Source organism: Amblyraja radiata, chromosome 7 (assembly GCF_010909765.2).
Source record: "Amblyraja radiata isolate CabotCenter1 chromosome 7, sAmbRad1.1.pri, whole genome shotgun sequence".
NCBI lineage: Eukaryota > Metazoa > Chordata > Chondrichthyes > Rajiformes > Rajidae > Amblyraja > Amblyraja radiata.
In genome coordinates this window covers 30,293,739-30,318,384 of record NC_045962.1, presented here as the reverse complement: position 1 = coordinate 30,318,384, position 24,646 = coordinate 30,293,739, and the positions used below count along the sequence as shown (strand labels likewise).

Below are 24,646 nucleotides of genomic sequence, written 5' to 3'. Positions count from 1 at the left end.
TTGTGCGAGTGAACTTGTCCGTTTCCCGAGCTTTCCCGTTAAATCTTGAATGAACATCGTGAACTACACGTGACACAAATGATGTAACTTTTTTTTTCACACACTATATATATCCTCTCTTGGTTGAATTGGCTCATTTGGAGACATGTTTTACTGTGTATGTGGGAGACACAGATGGACTGAGCACAGTACCTCGGTCTTACTGTGTGTGGGAGAGGGGGAGAAAGAGACGTACACTCACAGAGGCAGAGTCTCTCAGCCTGTGTAAGAGGGAGGGAGAGAGAGAGAGAGGCACACACAAGGTGGATGTGAAATCTCACCTGCCTGTTTCAGTGACAGACACCCGCCGTCAGTAAATGAAGACACCCCCATCTGTCTCCCCCTCCTCTCCCTCGACTCCCCCACCTTTCTCTCCCAACTCCAGTCCCGTCCCGACCCCCTGGGAAACTGAATAGAGCAACAGTCAACTGCTGCCTGTGCGCTGATATGACAATAAAGGCTACTTTACTTTACTGAGTTAAAGAGTTCCCACGGTAGACTGTAAAACTGGGACCCTGGTTCTGGACTCTCCCAACACCGGAACCCTTCTTCAGACAGCCTAATCGGAATTGAGTCTGAAGATGTGTCTCGTCCCGAAACATCAGCTTTTTTTCTCCAGAGATGCTGCTTGACTCGCTGAGTTACTCCAGCTTTTTGTGTCTGTCTTCGGTTTAAACCAGCATGTGCAGTTCACTCCTTACACGGGTCTCTGTACAACATTGATTGGTAGCGTTCCGGACCCCTGGACCCGAGGACTCCGACCTGTATCTCTCAAAGAAGTACATGTGAAAAATTTCTCACGGACCATAAAAATTCGTAACCTTTCAGTAAAGTCCCTTTTAAAGTCCCTTTTAAAGATTATAGTTATTTTCTTGAATCTCATTAACATAACTCATGAATAAGTTGATGTCCATATGCGGATGCAAATCTTTATTTTTATTTATTTTTTAAATTCAATCCCACATAAGATAATTTTTACTCACCGTTCCCTCTGTCCAGCTTCCGGGTTCACCGTTCGCAGGAGTTCCCACGGTACCCGCAAGAGTTATTACGGATATCGCACTGGCCACTACGTTCATATAATGTTGCAATGCTCAACCACAAGTGTACAAGTCAATCTTGGAGAAATTCAAACTTTCTTGAATTTTCTCCCGAGTGACCAAGTTACACGATGACCTGCCGTTAGCGCTACGGTGGTCCACGGTGGTCCACGAATGCCGTACTGTTATCGCACGAGGTTCCCACGATGTTAAACTCCGGTTAACTCTTGCGTCAAGTCGCCCCGTGAAAAGGCCGCTTTATACTGTGACTTAAAAAATGCTTACATTGCATGCAACACTGACCCCAATGTGTTGAGAATTAAAGTTACCCCAAAGTAGTTATGACCTAAAAAGAACACTCTAGTAGTGGTATAATAGTAGTGCCACAATGGACACAGTGGGATTTCAGAGAAATAATTACTGAAATCTAATATTGAAGATGCGTAAAATAGTTCACCTTATCTTAAATGGTGTCATGATGAGTGTTGTTGGAGTTGCACTCATCAGACAATTATCACGTGAAGGAATGGCCTTGGCACTTGGGGAATGAATAAGACACCCACCTCATAACCACAGGGTTTATGTGACTGGTCCATTTAAGTGATCAATAGTGATCTCTAGGCTGCTTGTGGTGGAGTTCTCAGTGATGGTATTTACATCAAATTTCAAGGGTTGTGGTTAGGCTTTTATTAAAGTGCCCTTGTTACACATAAATTCCATCAGTAAATGCCTGGATGTTAATAACCATGAGGTATGGCTTGCTTTATTATCCCTGTGGTTGTGTATGAAACCAAACATTGTACGATCATCAGTACATCTCTTCACACTGAGGGAAGGTGAAAAGGTTTGGGCCTTGGACAGTCCCCCGTGCAATGTCCTGAGGGTGTAATCATTGAACACCAGCATCAGGGTATGATGGTGGTGCTGTGGGTCCAGTCACCAGACGTCATTGGGTGACGCATCCGTCTGAAGAAGGGTCCTGACCCAAAATGTCACCTGTCCATTTCCCTCCACAGATACTGCCTGACCGACTGAGTTCGTCTAACAGTTTGTTTTCTGCTCAAGTAATTGAGAGACATGTGATAACAATCTAGGAACCCAAGTTCAAATCCTAGCACAACTGCTGTGAAACTTAAGGTCAATTGATAACCTGAAAAAAAACAGCAGCTCACCTTGATTATGCTGACCGCAAAACTGCTATTTTGTTATTAAAAACCTGTTTTGTACACAGAAACCTTTCAGGGGTAGATCTCTGCTTCCTTTACTAGGCCTGGCATATACATCTCTCTATACTAATGCCAAGTGGTGCAGTGGTAATGCAGCACAGTGGCGCAGCGGTTGAGTTGCGCCTTACAGTGCTAGAGACCCGGGTTCCATCCTGACTACGGGTGCTGCCTGAACGCAATTTTCACCTTCTCCCAGTGACCACGTGGGTTTTCTCTGGGTGCTCTGGTTTCCTCCCACATTCCTAAGACATGCGGGTTTGTAGGTTAATTGGCGCTGGTAATATTGTACATTTTCCCTGGTATGTAGGAAATGCTAGTGTACAGGGTGATCGCTGGTCAGCACGGAGTCAGAGGACTGAAGAGCTTGTTTCCACGCTGCATCTCTAAAGTAAAGTCTAAAGTTTAAAATGGTTGACTCTTAAATGCAGTGGAGCACTACAAAATCTCCTCAAGGTCGACTCTTAAATGCCTTCGAAAATGATCTGCTAAGCCACTCGGTTGTCGTAACACCACTATGTTCAAATAGACAAACGTCAACAGTTCAACAAGGCAGCTGACTGTTACCTTCTCAAGGGCGATTTGAGACTAGCACTAAATGCTGCCCTTGCAAACGATGGCCAGATCATAGAAACCGAATTATTAAACAAATAACTACAATCTCTTTTTGTGCTGAGTAGAACTCCAGCCAGCAAAGATTTCTCCCCCTGATTCCAATTAACTCGAGGGAATTTTGGCAAATGATCATGTTTCAAATATCCCTTGGAATGCCACGGATAAAGTGAGAAATTGCAATATGGGTGGAAATCTCTCTGAGTTCATTAATTATATGTGTTTCCTGCACTGATATCTGTAACTTTCAGAAGCACAACTTTAGCAGCAAAAGAGATCATCTTCCTTCTCTTTTACATCAGGCATTTATAATATTCTTTGTCATTCTTACATTGAATTAATTATCTAAAAAAGACACAAAGTGACTTTAAACTTTAGAGATACAGCACGGAAACAGACCCTTCGGCCCACCGAGTCCGCACCGACCATTAATCCCAATACACTAACACTATCCTACACACTGGAGACAATTTACAATTTTACCGAAGCCATTTAACCAACAAACCGGTACGTCTTTGGAATGTGGGAGTAAACCAGAACACCCGGAGAAAACCCATGTGGTCACAGGGAAAACATACAAACTCCGTACAGACAGCACCCGTAGCCAGGATCGAACCCGGGCCTATGGCGGTGGAAGGAAACAACTCTACCGCTGCGCTACTGTGCTGCCCTGAAGGGGGGAGGGGGGTGGGGGAGGGAGGGGATGGGTAGTCATTCATTCTTCCAAGGGGTTTAATTGCACAGCCAATTACCACTACAGTATAATTACCATGCTGGTCTGTTAATGTTGCACTTTTAAAGCTTTTATTAGAATCTCAAATCCCCCCCAAAAAGTTTGTTATAGTTGTGTTTTAAAGTAACAGTACAGTATAATCTTTGGTGTACATTGATTATCCATTCTGGATAAAAAGCAAAATATTCTTTCTTTTAGATAAGCTTCTTATCTATAAACAACAAAGAGAAAATTATGTTTCAAGATAGTTTAAGGGCCTGTCCCACTTTCCAGAGTTATTCACGAATTCTCCCGAGTTTTCCCCTTGATTCAAACTCGCAGAATGTTCATAACGAGTCCGTAGGAGGCCGTAGGAGTCCGTAGATATATCGTAAAAGCTCGTTATGCAAGCCGTAGCTACTCAGGGCATCAGGTAAGTTGGGACGTTTTTTCCAGCCTGATAAAAAATGTCCACGAGTTAAAAAATAGTCGGGAGGAGAAAAATTGCAACTTCTGCGAGTTTGAATCAAGGGGAAAACTCGGGAGAATTCGTGAATAACTTGGGAAAATGGGACAGGCCCTTTAATATCTAAAATCTAAAATAACATTTTTTTTTCAGTGAGCGTTGAAATAAAGCTTTTTACATTACAGGTTCTTTAATGATTTCTGATATTTTAATATACAAACTGACAACGTGAAACATGCCTGAGGTCTGAAAACCTAAGAGTTGTGGTCTACTGGTAGACTCAAATATAAAGAAACATAACTCTGTTATTTTAATCTGAAGTGTAAATAAAAGTTCACAAAAATGGATCCATCCAGTTTTGGTTTATGGCCCAGCTGTGCTTGTGTGCTCATTAAATAATGACAGGATATATTTAATTAATTATTAATGACTTCTTTGTCAGAAGTGGATATCCTATGTTCAACTTCTGTTCTTTGCCCGGGTGAAAAGTATTACAGCTGTGTTTATGCCATCTGGAGTTACAATACAAAGGTCATGCTGTAATGCTGTAGGCTAAAGGGATGAGCTGATAGAAATGTACTGTGGCTGTGATATCAAATGGGCGGCCTGCTTTTTGACATTAAGCTGTGTATCTGCTTGCAAAGAGTGTATGAGATCATGCCAATCAGTGCCCCTTCATTCTATGAAATGTAGAAACGAGAAACTGTGGATGCTAGGTCACAAAAAAAGGCACTGGAGAACATGAAAAGGTGGCTTTTCGGGTCGGGACCCTTCTTCCGACTGATTGTAGAGGGGGCCGTCCTCTCTTCCAGCTTTCATCCCCCGCGCCGCCCCCTAGAGCCCCCACAATGATCCTGAAGAAGGGTCCCGATCTAAAATGTCACTATTCCATGTTCTCCGAAGATGCTACTTGAGCCGCTGAGTAACTCCAGCACTAGGTGCCTCCTTCCTTCTGGAGAGGCTTGCTGGGCAATAAAACTGTCTTTCCTTGGTCTTTGATCAATGCTCACTGGTTTTATAGTTAACATCTGTGTGGCTTTTACAATGCACATTTGAATGCTGCAATGCCTCCAATTTATTGAATCCAGTTGACCATGATGATTACTGGGCCACATCATAAGAGCTATCCAAAAAGAATTGATGGTGAGTTGCAGAGAAGATTAGCTAATTTATCAACTCATTGGGTATGAAATTTAAAATTTAGATTACATTGAAAAAAATGGATGCGCCTACAGTCCCATGACAATGTGTAGAAATAGTAGAGTACAGATGAAGCTTGTTATAGTACAGAACACAAAGTGCTGGAGTATCTCAGTAGGTCAGACAGCATCTCTGGAGGACTTGGATAGGTGTTGTTTCAGTTCTTTAAACTCAAGCTTATCATAACGTATAGCATACAAATTCTGAACTAGGATTGCTCAAATAATGTTTTGTATATTCCTTTTGTAGATGCCTATTCACCAAATGACAATGGAACTAAATCGGAATCTGTCTCGAGCCTTCAACCACAGCCATCATTAAGTTCCATGCAGAATTCACCAGGACCCAAACGTTCTGGGAACACATTGAAGAAATGGCTGACTAGTCCTGTGCGTAGACTCAGCAGTGGCAAGGCTGATAACAGGAAAATTGTCAAGCAGAAAAGAGGCAGGAATGGCAAACCCGGCCTAGATCCAGCATCACCCAAAACAGGAGAGAACGAACATGCACCCCAGGAAGACAGTGCAGATGAGGTACATTGATTTGGCCCAATTGTGACTATTTGTTTGGAACCTCATTTAATGAGCCCAGAAATAAAACTTTTACTGTGAGGCTGTCCATGAATAATGAACTTCCTTTTGGCTCAAATGTTAAATACGTTGTGCAATCTGGACATGAGCAATAGAGCCAAGAATATGCCAGGTTTAATTTCTGCTCTGCTCCAAAGTTCATTAATCATGGCTGGAATAGTAGCAGCATGTTACATCTGGTCTCAGCTGGATTAAGGAACGGCAGATTTGAGCAGGATGTTACCTGCCAATTGCTATCAAATCAACTTTGTTGATACTTCTCAAAATTCACTGGGGATTGTTTGTAAGCAAGTATATGGAGTGGACAAGAGGACAAATCTTCTGACGCTGTTGGAGTTTGCTCATTAAGAACAGCAAAATAGTCAGAGAGCCAAAGATAGACACAAAATGCTGGAGTAATTCAGTGGGTCAGACAGCATCTCTGGAGAAAAGGAATTGGCGATGTCTCAGGTCGGAACCCTTCTTCAGACTGAAAGATAGGTGGGAGGGGAGAAACATAGAGCACAGAAACGGGCCCTTTGGCCCAACTTGCCCTAGCTGACCAAGATTCCCCATCTAAACCAGATCCACCTACCTGCATTTAGCCCATATCCCTCTAAACCTTTCCAATCCATGAGCCTGTCCAAGTCTTTTAAATGGACGATAGTTGAATTATTGGAGCATCTTGGTGCTTTTCAAAGTATCTCCAGTTCATGTATGTAGCCTTGATAAGCAAAAAATGGAGGAGATAATAATATCTGAACTTCCCATGAAGTTCAGGAAAGCAATTTAGCTGCTGTGAACTTTTAAAAGATCTCTTCCAAATTATTCAAAGCTTTTACATGACTCTAAATCAGCAATGATACTGAAGAAGTGGATATTCTTTCATATTTCTTGGAATTTCTCTCAACAGAAGGGACGGAAGGATGAACCACCCAGCGGCACTTTATCAAAGTCTTCATCAGGAATGCAGAGTGGCGGAGAAGATGAGCCGGACGATGAGTCCCATACGCCTCTTCCTCCGCCAATGAAAATCATTGACAACGATCCCTCACCGGAGGACTGTGTATGTAACTCCGTGCTCTCATTTTAGCATCATCATGAATCAAATATTTTTGTAAGCCTCTATTATCAACGTGAGCAATAAGAGGGTATTTTTACACTTACTCATTCTTTCCTGAAAACTGTGATAATTTGTCTTCTAGTTGTGTGAAGGCTTTAGACTTTAGAGATATAACACGAAAACAGGCCCTTCAGCCCACTGCGCCGACCAGCGATCACCCCGTACTCTAGCACTATCCTACACACAAGGGGCAATGTACAATTTACCCGAAGCCAATAAACCTATAAACCTGGATGTCTTTGGAATATGGGAGGAAACCAGATCATCTGGAGAAAACCCACATGGTCACAAAGTCCATACAGACAGCACCCGCAGTCAGGATCGAACCCGGATCTATGGCACAGTGAGGCAGCAACTCCACCACTGCGCCACTATGCCTCCCCGAATAAAGAACCTGGGTACTGCCTGTATATAAAGATCCAATTTAATTTTATTGGAGCTTCTTCAAAACACAAATGATGGGCCCAGAAATTACAGGCCATAGGGAGATTTAATGGAAGTGTTCAAAATGTTTGTGGGGAACAACAAAGTAGATGCGGTGGAAACAATTTGCAGTCTAAAGTAGACTTTCAAATAATGATTACAGAAGCCAAGGGAGATGATGAGACTCATTCCAGCAAAATACAATGAGTTCTCCTCAAAAGATGTAGTAGGAGCATTTCAAAAATTACTTTCAAAATGGAATAAGAACTCTCCTATAAAGTGAATATTAGTTTAATGATACAGCATAGAAACAGGTCCTTCAGCCCACCAATTCCATGCCAATCAGCGATCACCCATACACTAGTTCTGCCCTACACACTAGGGACAAAAAGGTAGAGTCATTTAACCTACAAACATGCATATCTTTGGAATATGGGAGGAAACCGGAGCACCCGGACAAAATCCACGTAGTCGCACGGAGAATGTACAAATTCCGTACAGATATTATCTGGAGTCAGGATCAAACCCGGGTCTCTGGCGCTGTGAGGCAGCAATTCTACCTTGTGCCACTGTGCCACCCCAATACTGTGAGGCTGTGAAAACAAGGAGGGATAAGAGTGTTGGATGCATATCTTCAGAGAGTTAACACTGTTGCAATTGCATTCAGTTAAATCAGTTTTTGGTTAGACGCATGCAGTGTTTAACCAGATGACAGATCATTATATTATTGCACCTCTTTAGAGGTAAGCTGGAGTGAGACTAACTGAAACTTAAATAACAAGTACAACATAGATTTATTTTCAGGTTCATTTTGCACCTGCATTTTGAGTAACTTCCATTCGACCATTCGACTTTTCATATTTGAGTCTGAAAAGTATAATTATAGTTTTGGAAAATAAAAGAGGACTTAACATGACTTTAATGTTACTGGAGCTAGCTACAATGGATGCTAGTTTTTTATGGCCTATCAAAGATGATGGGCACACGGTCTTTCACCCATGACAGAAAATCCCCAGTGAGCTGCATGGACAAAAGTATGATTAAGAACATGATTCAAATCTTTCAGGCAGCAATGGAAACTTTTTCTTTGGTCTATTGTTTGACCCATGAGTAAGCAATGGGTAGATATGGAGTAAAGATGGAGATATGGGTGGTCTCTGCCACTGACCTATAACTGAAGATCCCTGTCTTCCTGTATCTCAAACCTATCACTTTATGTTCTTGATTAAGTATTGGTTAAGCAGCCTGAACGATGCATTAGATGTGCATATTTCAGGATTGAATTGACTGTCCAATACAAGTTCTTCGATTATTGCAAAGACACAATAGTTGTCAAATAGTTGACGATTAAATGCAAAAAAAACAGAGTAAACTCTATTGGAAGACATTACTTGGAGGCCAATTATGAGATCACTGGCTTTTTTATGTTCATGGGTTGCAGAGACAATCAGAGGCAATTAATGAAAATAGTCTGTGATAGTTAAATATAGATAGTGGCAGTACATCAAACTCCAATGTGCCTTGTTATGCCTCCAATATGCCCTGCTGCACTTGCAAAGCAAGAAATGGCTTGCATCGTTTTTTGGTGACCATCGACTCCAAACACTATTAAAGTGCAATGTTTAGTGTTTAGTTTGATGGTGATACAAAATACATGAACATAGGAGTTTGTTTTTATGCAAGGACTGTGCAGTGAGTACTCTTTACAATATCAGAATAATTGTATCTTTTTGCATAGACGTCCTAAAGAGCCTGTCCCACAAGCAATTTTTCAGTGAACTACTGGCGACTGTCAAGTTCGCGGCACTCGCCTGAAAAACCGGGAATTGAAACGCCGACTGTCACACACACACACACACACACACACACACACACACACACACACACACACACACACACACACACACACACACACACACACACACACACACACACACACACACATCGCAAAGGCAGGGGCCAGGGAAAGCGGGGGAGTGCTGTCTGAAATTCACACAGTGCAAAGTCAAGGTGATACACACTACGATGAACAGGAAGGTTAAGACGGCTAGCACAGTGTATGGTGGGAGGGGGGGGAGGGGAGAAGGGGAGGGGGAGGGGAGAAGGGAGGGAGAAGGGGGGAGAAGGAGTGGAGACACTTTCAAGATGCCAGACAACTTTTAATAAGCCAGAGATACATGGCTGTAAAGTTCGGCGGGCATTTACTGTAACATTACCGGTCAGTTTTCCTTGGTTCTGAAAACTCGTGCTTACGTTTTTTTCCCCCAATGAGCCAATGAAAATGCAAAAACAATTAACTAAAACTACCTACGACTACCTCGACTACGCATTACTACATGGCCGCCCCACACATTGAAAAATTTGCGGCAACCATTCTGAGGCCGCGACTAGTTCCCAGAATGCGGGAACTCCTCGCGACCATGAAGGAGACTCACCGGAGACCACCAGCGAACATGTGGCGATCATGAGGCGAGCGCAGAGTCTCCTGCACTCGCCTAAAAAGTCGCCTAAGTGGGACAGGCCCTTAAGGGTGAAGCCAAGCAAGTATTTCCTCATATTTCCCAACATTGCACAAGCTCTGTGTCATTCATTTCCTTTTGTACTTGGAGACCTTTTTACATCCTGCTTTATCCCTCAATATCTAATGACTTCCACCAAGCTTTTGCACAACACAAGTTTTTTGATGCAGCCTTTATCTGTTTTATTTTCATTGTCTTAATTAATTTTTAATTTGAAAGTGGAGATGGATCATCATGACAGTCTGGCTGAAGATAGTTGTGAATGTTTAGTCATGTTGGGCACTGTCTCATTGACGGTGGGGATGTTCTTGAAGCTGCCTCCTTCAGTTAGTTGTTAAATGTTATCAACATTCTCGACTTGATGTGACAGATCTCCAGGGTTTCAATCTAATCTGCTGGCTGTGAAATTATGTAGCTGTCCTTTTTCAAGCTGTGTTTGCTGTTGAACAAGCACATAGTCTTGTGATGCAGCCTCACCAGACTGCTAATTAATTTCTAGGCGTACCTGTTCTGAGGCTTGTTGCTGTGAGTACATTTCCCCTCTGGTATGGATCAAGGGAGAATCATCTTGGGATAAGACACTGGTTAATTAAGAATAAGATGAGAGGAATTTTCTTCTCTGAAGGTTGTGAACCATTGCAATCTCTACCCCAGAGAGCTACGGATGTTATTTTCAAGGCTGAGATTGATTTTTAACTTGAAGAAGATGGTTTGAACAGGGAAGTGGAGTTGTCAAAGCTCATTTTATTTTTTTCATCCAATCTACATTTTTCTTTCAAAAGCCTGAAGATTATTTTACTTTTAACGCGCCATCTCTCTTGAATATTAGTTTTCTTTTTGTGTGGGGAAATATAACAATGAATGATTCTCTATGGAACTACAGGCACTCCCCGACTCCCACTACAACAGTTAGGTTCGGTGAACCCTGACACAAGTCAGATTTTACAGAAGTCGAAATCTCCATCGCCATCCCCTGAGCGAAATAACTCACTGAGAGCATTAACTGTCTGTTGTGGAAATTACAAACTGCCTTGATTGCACTAGGGGCTGAGTACAGAGCTGTTTATGTAAGTGTGAGTTTATGTAAGTTGCCTACTGTGTAGGTCTATACTTTTATTGAGGGTTAAGGAAAAGTAAAGGTCACCCTCGTTGGTTTAATAGACAGAAGATGTTGCGTAATAATGTTACATAGTCAGTCAGATCTGCTGCAAACCTAGCTTCTGGCGATGATATGATTATGTTGAGGCTCTTATTTCCAAAGATGGGATAGCAGACCCGATTATAGCGTGAGGACATTATCAGGTCAGGTCGGGGGAAGTTCCCCCCAGCACGGGTACCATGTAATCCCGTGCTACCTGCTCCATGGTCGGATAGTAGGCGACTAAACTGTCTCCCCCACCTGGTTTGCCAGGTGATGAGGGGGCTGTGGACCCCCAGCAGGACCAAAAACAAAACCTGTCAAAGGGCAGATGAGCTTCTAGCGAGCCAATGGCCATCCACACTTCAGTAGAAGTTGCGATCACTGTCGTACATAGCATTGTAAAGAATGTTGATAAAGCACACACACCAAAATCCTATACTTCCAGTGGCGGAAGTCCGCAGGAACTGGAGGACAGAGATGGTGGCGCTGCCTTAGTAGCTGCGGCTCGCCTGCAGTCTGTCTGTTTTTTTTTGGTTTTTTTGTGTTGTTCTTTTGTCCTGTTTAGTTGATTTTTGGTTTATTATGTTGTGTATGTGGGGGGGAACACGTTTTTGGTCTCTTCCTTCGGGGGATGCGAATTCTTTTGTCGTATCCCCCGTCTCCGCCTGCACTGAGGCCTAATGGCGGAGCTGGCGGCCTCGGAGCTGGGGCAGCGGCAGCGGCGGCTGGGACAGCGGCAGCGGTGACCAGAACTCAGAGCTGGGCAGCGGCAGCGGCGGCTTTGACAGCGGCAGTGGCGGCCTGGCCTCGGAGCTGGGACAGCGGCAGCGGCCGCCCGGCATCGGAGCTGGGACGGCGGCGGCAGCGGCTGGGACGGCGGCAGCGGCAGCGACAGCGGCGGCAGCGGCAGCGACAGCGGCGGCCTGGCCTCCGAGCTGGGACAGCGGCAGCGGCGACCTGACCTCGGAGCGGGGGCAGCGGCAGCGGCAGCGGCGACCTGACCTCGGAGCGGGGGCAGCGACAGCGGCCACATGGCATCGGAGCTGCGGCAGCGGCGACCTGGCCTCGGAGCTGGGACAGCGGCAACCAGAACTCGGAGCTGGGGCACGTTCCGGCAGCAGCGGCCACTCGACCCGACCGCGGGCCCAGTGGACGACAGCGGCGGCTGGGACAGCGGCAGCGGCCTCGGCGCAGAGGGAGAATAAGAAGGGATGAGACAAAGACTTAAGACTTTTGCCTTCCACCACAGTGAGGAGGTGCCTGTTGAACTCACTGTGGTGGATGTATATTTGTGTTTATTGTGTGTTTTGTCATTTTTACTATATGTAGGACTGCAAGGCAACAAAATTTCGTTCAGACCGCAAGGTCTGAATGACAATAAAGGCTACTTGTTACTTGTTACTTGTTTGGTGCATACGTCACCGTTCCCATCGGAAACCTGCACCACTGCGTCACTAATGCTTTCAACGATGATGATGATGATAACATTGGAATGTTTAACTAGCTACAATTGCAGAAACATCCCAATCACAGCCTGTCAGGTTTGAAACCATATTGCATCAAAGAAGGCAACATTTGGCCATCTCCATCAAGTTGCCACTCACAATATCTGATACCCAGGATCGGATACCTGCGGTGTTGGAGAGAATCATATGAAGTGTGAGGTAGCAAGTGCATAAGTGTACATCTGCATGAGGATCTCCAGCCATGGTGCCACACTCCAGTTATGACAATATCAATTGGCTTCAGCTTCAATTCACACCCACCTCCAAGCTAAAGTGCTGTCTTGTTGGCTTGCACGGAAAGCAGCTACTTCTTAAAATCTTGTAAATGTTTTCCCCTTTTCTTTAATTGTCTGCTTCCATTTAAGCTTCACTTAGAACGTAGTATCAGATAACGCAGGAACAGGTCCTTCAGCCCACAATTTCTGTGCCAAACACAATGTCAGGTTAAACTTCATGTGAGCCAGGTCCCTCTATTCCCTGCTAACACTTAGATGTGAGTTTGTCTCCCACATGGTAGTACTATATAACCATTTCAAATGTGCACTGGAGCTGTGATGATCACCCTTGGGGTCCGTTAATTCATTCTCCCCCCCGGCCCCCCTTGGAGATTTGCACAAGTTCTTACAATTTAGAAAGATTTACAACAGTATTACAAAATACTCACAATGAATTGCACCCTTTTCAATTCATTTCACACAAATCAAATTCTGTTCTCTCTCTGGCTAGTAAGTCCTGTTTGCTGTTTGGCTTGAATTTCTTTGTCAATCCCAAACCTACCTGTGTCAGTCCTTACTCTTTAGTAGCCTCACCAAGCTGTCTGGAGAGAGCCTTTTAGATTGCACTGTGGCTCAGTGAATTCTATACCTCATTTGCTGTCTCATGCAATGTGATATAACTGCCCACACTCCTTTAAATCTCAGTTGATTGATATACTTGATTAATTTTCAACAGTAAAATCAAATGGCGTTTACCTCATATCTGGTCATTGTTTTTGAGCTGTCTTTCAATAGCTCCCCTATTTCAATCTATCAGCTTCTCTATTAACTTGCTTAACATTTGGTCATTATATCTTTCAATGCTGTAAATCTACTTACAACTTTATTTTGCCAATTTCCAATTATCAATGTGTTTGTTCAAATTAATGTTCAGCAAGAGATACAGAGATACCTGGTATCAAATTGTTGACAAGAATTAGCTCCTCACTTTACTTAAGCACACTTTCAACATTATACTTTGTACACAATAATGTTTTTGGAAGCTCGACAGATACACAATGTGCGATTTTGCGATCATGAAAGCACGTGCTAGATCTAGATTGCACAGCATTATTAAATGCAATATTGATTTTTGTTTTTCGTTTCATAATTAGTTTGGTTTAGTTTACTAGAATGTTGCCTGGGTTTCAACAACTAATTTACAGAGAAAGGTTGAATAAGTTAGGTCTTTATTCTCTGGAGCGCAGAAGGTTAAGGGGGGACTTGATAGAGGTCTTTAAAATGATGAGAGGGATAGACAGAGTTGATGTGGATCAGCTTTTCCCTTTGAGAATAGGGAAGATTCAAACAAGAGGACATGACTTCAGAATTAAGGGACAGAAGTTTAGGGGTAACATGAGGGGGAACTTCTTTACTCAGAGAGTGGTAGCGGTGTGGAATGAGCTTACAGTGGAAGTGGTGGAGGCAGGTTCGTTGGTATCATTTAAAAATAAATTGGATAGGCATATGGATGAGAAGGGAATGGAGGGTTATGGTATGAGTGCAGGCAGGTGGGACTAAGGGAAAAAAGTTGTTCGGCACGGACTTGTAGGGCCGAGATGGCCTGTTTCCGTGCTGTAATTGTTATATGGTTATTATATGGTTCGTGGTGTCTCAGATGAGTATCCTTGAAGCCCATGAGTAAGCTCAATAAAGCTGAGCCCAATACCTGTGTAAATTTTGGTCACAAGAGACGGCAGATGCTGAAATCTGAAGCATCAAATAATTTACTGGGGGAACTCAGCGAGTCGAATAGCGTCCATGGAGTGGCGGTGGGGGTATGAAGATAAATGGTTAATGTTTTGGATTGAAACTCTGCATCAGGACTGAGAGGGGAAGTGGTGAGACAACAATAGACAGAGCTAGACGGAGGAGGGGTGAGGGATGATGGACAGGTAGATCCATGTGGTGGGGGAGGGGGGGTTGGGGTGGAGTGGAGTGGAGTAGGGTGGCAGAAGCAGGTAAATGAAAGATGGGGGCAGATAAAAAGTCAGAGAGAAGGATGGAGCCAGATAGGTGAAGGGGGAACCAGCTATTGGAGAATAATAAGCAGAAACACAACGGCTACCAGTGCTGGAATAAGTAAGGAAGGTGATGATGGGAAGCAGAGGGGCAGATATGTTAGTCAGCCATTCTGGATGCAATCTTGATTCTAGTTTCTCGTAACATGAGAGCAGGTAGGTTGCTGCTCAGTCACACAACTTGCCTAGGTTACTTTACTGACAGGGGGTGTAGCAACTGGGAGGGTAATCTCACAGGCACAGAATTTGGGTTGGTAACATCAGAGGCAGGAGATATGGGGGTTGGGTGGATCAACACACAAGTACAGGAGTTGCGTGAGTTAAATACACAGCTACACAAGTTGGGTCGGCTAAATGCACAGATACAGGAACTGGGTGTGTAAACGCACAGGTATGGCTGTTGGATGAGTTAAATGCGCAGGTAAAGGAGTTGGGTGGGTAACATCAGAAGCAGGAGATATGGGAGTTGGGTGGGTAAACAGCCAGGTACAAGGTGGGATGGATAAACACACAGGTGCAGGGGTTGGGTGGATTAAACATACAGGTGCAGGGGTTGGATGGATTAAACATACAGGTGCAGGGGTTGTGTGGATTAATCACACAGGTGTTGGGGTTGTATGGGCAACACCACTGCTATGGGAGTCAATGGGATCCCTCATGGACTGGATGGAGCTGGTTGCATAAGCACAAAGCCAAATTCAAAAATAACAACACCATTGTGCTGACTTCTGACAAACAACACTTACAGCATTGGAGTAAATGTTGAACTTGCTCTTAGGATATAAAACTGACCAGGTTGGTCAGCTGCTTGAGATTTTGTCTTGTTAAAAGCAGTGCAAAGAAACTCACACCATTGACGTACTTGGGCCGAGAATTAAGTACCTTCGCAGAAACAAACTCAGCATCTGTTGATAGATTCCCTTCACTATGTTTTCTGTAAAACTAAGTTGGCTTAATTAATGTTGTGCTATTTTAACTGCCCTATTGCACTTTTTTCCATGATGTGTGCTTTACTACCTCTGCCCTTTCTCCCCCGTTTGCATTACTAATGGGCTTTTGTTTTCCTCCCTCGTTATCTGGCCCTGCCTTCTGCTAATGCTCCCTTCCATTCTAACCCTGCAGTCCTCTTTGCACACTGCCCGTCACAGTGCTTCTGAAATCCCCAGTGCCGCCGATCTTGTCAGTGCCATCGAAAAGTTGGTTAAGAGTAAACTGGTAAGTTTAGAGTTTAACTAAAACAAGTTGGATTTGTGGTGCTTCTATCAATCATTGAATCTTACTGAAAATTGAAAGGCCTGGATGGAGTGGATGCAGAGAGAATGTTTCTACGAGTGGGAGAGTCTAGGACCCGTGGGCATCGCCTCAGAATAGGACGCACCTTTAGAAAGGAGACGGGGAGGAATTTCTTTAGTCAGAGGGTGGTGAAACTGTGGAATTCATTGCCATAGACGGCTGTGGAGGCCAAGTCATTTAGTATTTTTAAGGCAGAGATTAACAGATTCTTGATTAGTAAACATGTCAAGGTACATGAGGAGAAGGCAGGAGAGAATGGGTTGAGAGGGAAAGATAGATCAGCCATGATTGAATGGCGGAGTAGACTTGATGGGCCGAATGACCTACAACTGCTCCTATGACATGAATTTAATACATCTTCAGCACAAAATGTTACTTCAGATCCAGTTATAGTGCTTACCAGATAGAATATGATTGGATGTCAACTCTGGCTTAACTTTAACCCAACCAGTTGAATCCCACTCAAGAGACCTGAGCACATAATCAAGCTTGACAACTTAACCCATAGAAATGTGTTGCATCACTGGAAGTACCATCATTTGGCTGGGAGATTCACACCATTCCCTCAGATGGATGTTAAATACCACACTATTCAAAGAAGAGCAGGGAATCCCCCCCACTGTCTGTCAATAATACATTTGCCTGCACATTTATCTCATTGTTGGGCTTACCTGTGCAAATCCGCTGTTGTCTTTCCCCTCCCTGTCGAGAGCGCTTTAATAATCTGCAGTATTGCTCTGAAATGCTTTGGAATTTCCTGATGTCATACCAAGGAGGTAAATAATGCATGTGTGTTTTTTCTTTGTGTCTTTACAGTAACAGTGTTAGAAAATATGTTGCATTTTTATTACTGTGGCTTTTACAATGGGATTAAATTTATTTTGCCTGTCATTTATATTTCGGTCGACTGAAGCTTCGTCCACCTTGTACCTAATGGAACCCCCAAATAATGTCATGCATTCTAAGTTATATTCCTAGCTTGGGACTGATCTCAAACAACCAAATAACGGAATGCTTTCTCCATTACAAAATCATAATTAACCAAGTGAATTTTCTTCTATATTTACCATTTTATTAAAGAGGTTAGCATTGCTTGTCTATTTAGCAAGCTTGTGCAAAGAAAGGAACAAAATGCTGACGTGAACAGCACTATTACTAAATTACGGCTAAAAGGTATAGTGCAATCTGTTTCCTTTATGAAATAGATATTAAGGGAAAAAATGTCTACATCAGCTTTATCATATTAGAGTGTTACAAATCACAGTCAAAACTAAAGCTTGAATGTAATAAGTAAAGGTGTGTTTTATCATTGTTCCACTTTTTTTCCGATCATCTAACAGGTCACAAATTCACAATTAAAATTATTTGTCTGTTATCATAAAATACATTCTCTGTGGCCTGAATCCTAAAAGGAGTTTTCAATGTCAACAAGTTATGACTAACAGGCAAAGTTCACTTCCAATCTAAAGGGCCTGTCCCACTTGCATGTGATTACGTGCGTTTGACGCGACCAAACGGAAGCGGAGTTCACGCGAAGTACGTGCTAAGTTCGCGCATGACGTCATTTGCGTCATGCTTACCAATCAGCTGGGCAGGAGGCGGGCCGATTGAATTTGGGCGTACGCTGCGTACGACCGCAATGCGCCTGCATGCCGACAGGCCGTTGGCGCGCGAAGATTTCGGCCACTGCCAGAAATTCGGAGCCCCGCGCGATGTCGGGACCAGCCCCGCACAACTCCGCGCTTCTACATGGGACTGGCCCTGCGCGACCATACGGTGCCCGTACGCGTCAAGCGACCACGAGGTTGCGTAATTGTGTAAGTGGGACAGGCCCTTAACCTGCAAGCTGTAGAACTGGTGATAAATACGTCTTCACTTTCACATCTCTGGAAAGACTACATTTCAATGCAAAAAGAAAAGGTTTAAGGGCACAGAGTACTTGTTTCTACTAAGGAGAGATTTAAGATGGACTTTTCCTCTGCAATAGGGAATGTGTATCACGGATTTCCAGAGTAAATAAAAGCTACTTCATTATGTCAGAAACGCAAATTGCTCACAATGCTGCAATGTTAGAAGCAAGTGTGTTCAACAAGATGAACAGTGCCAACTCTGCTACTGCAGAGAGAGTCACAAACACTGCAAATTGGCCCTTATTTCCAATTACGTTGCCACTTAGAAATGATGTGACAAATATTTAGCAATTAAAAAATCATTATTCTTATTCCAAATGTGCAGAGGTGGTGCGTAGATTGTTCAGGTGATATCCCTGCCCTGCAGAGGCTAAAATTAATCGCAAGCATCATAAAGTCATAGAGTGTAGAAACAGGCCCCTTCAGCCCAACTTGCCCACACCCCCATCTACACAAGTTCCACCTGCCTGCATTTGGTCCATATCCCTCTAAACATGTCCTATCCATGTACCTGTCTGAATAATTTTTAAACATTGTGATAGTACCTATCTCAACTACCTCCTCTGGCACCCTGTTCCATATATCCTAGCACCCTTTGTGTAAAAAAAAGTTGCCCCTCAAATTTCTATTAAATCTTTCCCCCCTCAGCTTAAACCGATGCCTTCTGATTCTTGAATCCCCTGCTCTGGGTAAAAGAGGCATTTACCCTATCTATTCCTCTCATGATCTTATACGCCTCAATAAGATCACCCCTCATCCTCCTGCGCTCCAAGGAATAAAGTCTTCGTCTGCTCAACCTCTCCCTTTTGCTCAGGCTCTCGAGTCCTGGCAACATAAATCTTTGCACCCTTTCCAGCTTATTATGTAAGTGTTCATTCATTAGCATTTAAACTGTATTTTAGTTTTTTTAAAGAACATAACATCAAACTCTATATTACTAAAAGTCTGATCTTGACCGCTTTTGGCTCGCTGTGCTGCGATTTCCGAGAGAACGCCGCCACCTACGGCCGTCATTTTTGGCCACCTCGCTCAGAGCCCCCCTCCCCCTTCCGGGACCAGAGGATTTTTCCCATCGATAACAAATCAGAGAGATATTAATGTTTTTTTTAAATTCACCATTCTCTCTGCTGCCCCTGCTGGAGGGAGGGGGAGGGACTATAAAACTAGGAAGTGGTTCGCCTCACTCAGTCTCTGCAAGATGGATGAAGCCAAAGGGTCATGTGTCTCTGAGCTCTGAATAACACTGAACAAATGTCTACTCAACTGTGAGTCCCCTTAATGTGGTTTGAAAATGAAAATATGGTTTGTTTGAAGTAAAAAGGCACTGCCTGCAAATGTTTGTTTGGATGCTTTGGCTTGAAGTTAAAAGGCACTACTTACTGCAAACGGTGGCTTGGGGGCTTTGGCTTGAAGTTGAAAGGCACTACTTACTGCAAATGGTGGCTTGGATGCTTTGGCTTGAAGTTGAAAGGCACTACTTACTGCAAATGGTGGCTTAGGTGCTTTGTCTTGATGTTGAAAGGCACTACTTACTGCAAATGATGGCTTGGGTGCTTTGGCTTGAAGTTGAAAGGCACTACTTACTGGAAATGGTGGCTTGGGTGCTTTGGCTTGAAGTTGAAAGGCACTACTTACTGCAAATGGCGGCTTGGGTGCTTTGGCTTGAAGTTGAAAGGCACTACTTACTGCAAATGGCGGCCTTGGGTGCTTTGGCTTGAAGTTGAAAGGCACTACTTGCTGCAAATGGCAGCCTGGGTGCTTTGGCTTGAAATTGAAAGGCGCTACTTGCCTGCAAATGGTGGCCTGGGTGCTTTGGCTTGAAGTTGAAAGGCACTACTTGCTGCAAATGGAGGCTTGGGTGCCTTGGCTTGAAGTTGAAAGGCACTACTTACTGCAAATGGCAGCTTGGGTGCTTTGGCTTGAAGTTGAAAGGCACTACTTACTGCAAATGGCGGCTTGGGTGCTTTGGCTTGAAGTTGAAAGGCACTACTTACTGCAAATGGTGGCTTGGGTGCTTTGGCTTGAAGTTGAAAGGCACTACTTACTGCAAATGGCGGCTTGGGTGCTTTGGCTTGAAGTTGAAAGGCACTACTTACTGCAAATGGCGGCTTGGGTGCTTTGGCTTGAAGTTGAAAGGCACTACTTACTGCAAATGGTGGCTTGGGTGCTTTGGCTTGAAGTTAAAAGGCACTACTGCAAATGCACTTACTTCCTGTTTGCACTATATATTGATTTTAGATAAAACGCTACCACTTACGGCTGTGATTTTTGGCCATCTTGCTCAGTCCCCCTCCGCTGAGCAGGTGCAGAGAATTCTTCCCATCAATGAAAAATAAAAGTGTTATTAGTGTTTAAAAAATGTTGAGAATCTCTCTCCTGTCAATCACGCCATGAAGGCCACACCTTTTCCGGTGGGAGGGGGAGGGGTTATAAAACCCGGAAGAGTGTGTGTGGCTCAGTCTCTGCATGATGGGGAGGGAGAGGTCACGACTCTGTCTGAGCTGTGAATCAACTGAACACACTGAATGTCTACTGAACTGTGAGTTTGGTGTTTTGTGTGGTTTAATGGTGGTTTCACCCTGCTTGAAGTGGAATGAAACTGCACTTGAATTTGGCGGCCTTGCATCCTGCTTGAAGTGGTATGAAACTGCACTGAATTTGGTGGCCTTGCACCCTGCTGAAAGTGGTATGAAACTGCACCTGAATTTGGTGGCCTTGCGCCCTGTTTGAAGTGGTATGAAACTGCACTTGAATTCGGTGGCCTTGCACCCTGCTTGAAGTGGTTGGAAACCGCACTTGAATTCGGAGGCCTTGCACCCTGCTTGAAGTGGTAGGAAACTGCACTTGAATTCGGTGGCCTTGCACCCTGCTTGAAATGGAATTTCAAGGAATAGCCATGAGTCAACTGCCAGCCCACCAGCTGTGAGCGAGGTGCCAGCAGATCAGGCTTGAGGGACTGAGCTGCCACCCCAAGAACCCATACCAGCACTCCAGAAAGCCCCCCCACTGGTCACCAATATTGGAATTGGTGGAAAGGTGGAATATTGCGTCGGGGGACCAGCCCTCCCATGTGAACATGGGACCCAACGGGTCCCACTTAGTCTAGTATTTATTTAAATATCTTCCAAGCAATCGTTACTGTGCTATTAAAAAGCTTATCGGTGTCAATACACTGGATGATTAATGTAAGCCTGTAAACCTAAATAAAGCCAAAACAAAATGTTGTAAAGACCCGCATTTGTAGAGAGAGAAACCAGTTAATTAAAGAAAAATAGCCGGACTTGTTCTCTTCCCACTTTCAGTTCAGCCGGATGCCGAAGTGTGTTTACATCATGTATTGTTCAATTCCGTGACAAATCTATCAGGAATGAAGTGAACGTTACAACAATCAGCTGGTCCCTATTAGTAATAAAACTGAAAATGATACCACTACTCATTTACCGAGACTTTATGGGAGTGATGAATTTTATAGAACATTTATAATAGCATCAGTGGTAGTACTGAGGATATGATTGCAACATGTACATATATTGCTTTTGCTTCCCCTGATATTGAGATAAAGTATATGTCGTAACTGGACAATTATTCTTTACCAGTCTCTCGAACCTGGCTGCTCCTATCGAAGTAACTTGAAAGATCCCCTGAGCCCCGAGTCAATGAATTCTTCGACACCACCAGGAGATCTTACAGAAGAAAAACGGGCCAAAGCACTTAAAGGACGAACGTAAGCGATGTTTCTCCTTGCCCTCACCAGAGCAATGAAATGTGAAAATAGACAGCAATCAATGAACTCAGACGGGTTATTTTGCCTGAAATTCTTGTACAACATTGGGCACAGGTTCAAATAAAACTTAGCATAAATATAATGTCACAATAAATAGAACACCCGTATTGTGCAGAAATGTAAATTACTGCTCCGATAAATGCCATGTGCCTTTTAATAAATTCTAAAGTGGCAAACTGACCTGGATCAGGAAATTGTTGAAATCACATAAGCATTAGTTCATGATGTGTAATGTCTTTTGAATCCCTCCAATAGATTGTGACCTAAAGTTCATAAGTTTTTCAAAATCGTCTAGGGATCAACTGGAAATATTACAACTTTGAAAGTAATTGTAAATGCCTCAATTCATAATGTTAACTTCTTTTTGCATTAAATACTGGAAGTCTGTAAAATTCCAGAATTTTTGGTTTAATTTTATTCCAATATTTTTGATGCATTTCATTTTTCAAATTTTTTTTAAAGATCTTTCTTATTCTTTTGTGTATTATTAATTCCATAGTAATTTGAAAGGCATCATTTGGGTCTGATTGACGTGTCTTTTATTCTCTACAATTAATCTTAAGTTTTGGAGAAGGCTGATGCGTAACGAAGTTCACAAAGGGGTCAGATTTTGTGATTTATCCATTTACAACCGTTCCCTTTTTCTATCTTTTATAGATATGTCCTAAATGAGCTTGTTCAAACAGAGAAAGATTATGTGAAAGATTTGGGAATTGTGGTAGAGGTAAGATGGATTTGATGTATTTAATTTGGCACTAGCTCCGATTCATTAACTCAGTATATTAGCAGAAAAGAAAACATGCATTATTCCTAGTCTACATCTTGGCATCACTTGTGCTTAATCTCTGATGTTTAGAGACTAATCGTACATGATTATATTTTCTGTTCGTGACTATAATAATGCTTCAATATTGTTTATGGTTTCGATTTATTCTATTCAATCATTTATTTCAATTGGAGGTCAGATTTTGACTGATCTGTGCACAACCCATTCATTAAGCAGCAAGATTTATTTAATGAAAGAAAAATAATTCATCATTAATTTATAAAATGGAGGCATTGCAAAGCCCTTTAAGACCATCCATAGACTTATGTTGCACTGTAAGTAAGCATCATGAACAATTATCCCGACAGCCGTGTAATCCCTCAGAAGAGGCAAAAATAGGTTTAAATATTAAAACTACCTTCTGAGAAGATGTGCTGCATTTCTTGGGGAATTATAGCAAGTACCAGGAGACTCTTTTTTTTGCCATGCAATGATATCAACCTTAGGTAGGAATCTGTATAAGAAGGAACTGCGGATGCTGGTTTAAACCGAAGATAGACACAAAAAGCTGGAGTAACTCAGCGGGACAGGCAGCAGAAGGGTCTCAACCCGAAAAGTCACCCATTCCTTCTCTCCAGAGATGCTGCCTGTCCCGCTGAGTCATGAGCGGGAATCCCGGGGGGGAAGACAGGGGGGGACACGTGACTCTGGGAGGGGTCGTGTTTTCGCACGGTTTTCGGGGCTCTGCCCTTCACTCTTCAATTCTTTGTTATATTGTAGCGGCACCTGCTGGTGCTCTCAAGTATCGAACCCTGTGGTCGGAATCCGCGCTCACGTGACTCTGGGAGGGGGTCGTGTTTTCGCACGGTTTTCAAGGCTCTGTCCTTCAGTCGTTGAGAGACCATCGTTGGGGCCAGTTGTATTTCCGTGGCTTTGTCAAGACCGTCATCGGTTAATCAGATTAAGAATAAATTTGATGTGAACAAACCATCTTTGTCTTGATTCGCCAAAATATTGTGAATACTTTACTGACGGAGCACATCTTGGAAACTTCCAAGTTTTGCTGGTAACCATTCTTACACAATTCTTATATTGCAGGGTTTCATGAACAAAATAGAAGAGAAAGGTCTTCTTGATGACATGAAAGGAAAAGAGAAGATAGTTTTCGGAAACATTCACCAGATTTATGACTGGCACAGTAGGTGAGTGAACAGCCACGTCAGCCTGTAACTCCAAATATAGGAACCTGCCAGCATTTAACATTCATGAAAGAAGTCCAATATATTTAACTGCAACAAAGATTTATTGGAGAACTCATATTGTCATCTCTATTTTAAGATTTGAATTATCAAAATGTCAATGATTTCTGAAATAATTATTTTTGTGTGCATATTAGAAACATAAAAACATAAAAAGCATGTTTAAATTAATCTGGTCTGTCTGTTATATCCAGAATTAATAATTCTATAAATCGGTTCCCAGCTATCAAATGCAAATTCAGGTGAGATCATAAAGTGCATCAACAGGTAACCATGATTAGCCACTGGGAGATCCAGTAATGAGCGGACTGAGCGCAAGTGGTTCATTTGGTTTAGAGATACAGTGCGGAAACACGCCCTTCAGCCCACCAAGTCCGCGCCAACCAGCGATCCTCGTACACTATCACAATCCTGCACTCCAAGGACAATTTTACAATTTTTACCGTAACTAATTAACCTACAAACATGTACATCTTTTGAATATGTAAGGAAACCACAGCACCCGGAGAAAATCCACGTGGTCACAGGGAGAATGTACAAACTCCATACAGGCAGCACCCGCAGTCTGGATCGAAGCCGGATCTCTGGCGCTGTAAGATCGCTGTGGTCTCCGATCTACGCTTGGAAAACTGATACATGGTCCCATGCCTTCCCCTGAAGACAATGACTTGTTCCTTGGTCATGATGATATGGAGTGAGACGTAGTTATTGCAACACCACTCAACCAGGTGTTTTACCTCTCTCCTGTACACCGACTTAGCACCATCAAGTTTCAGCCAACAATAGT

The 24,646-nt window shown here is 43.2% G+C and overlaps 1 protein-coding gene across 6 annotated transcripts in view; it reads left to right on the top strand.

Moving 5' to 3' along the window:
* kalrn (kalirin RhoGEF kinase) overlaps positions 1-24,646 on the top strand; it is a 612,442-nt gene that overhangs the window by 509,321 nt on the left and 78,475 nt on the right. For 4 of the 6 annotated variants that reach the window (XM_033024028.1, XM_033024025.1, XM_033024024.1 and 1 more), the window contains 6 exons: positions 5,542-5,825; positions 6,775-6,927; positions 15,970-16,062; positions 21,647-21,774; positions 22,492-22,558; positions 23,699-23,802. In XM_033024028.1, the coding sequence (XP_032879919.1) occupies positions 5,542-5,825; positions 6,775-6,927; positions 15,970-16,062; positions 21,647-21,774; positions 22,492-22,558; positions 23,699-23,802 (829 nt within the window). The remainder of the gene's footprint in view (positions 1-5,541; positions 5,826-6,774; positions 6,928-15,969; positions 16,063-21,646; positions 21,775-22,491; positions 22,559-23,698; positions 23,803-24,646) is intronic. The other 2 variants (XM_033024026.1, XM_033024029.1) reach the window with 1 other exon arrangement.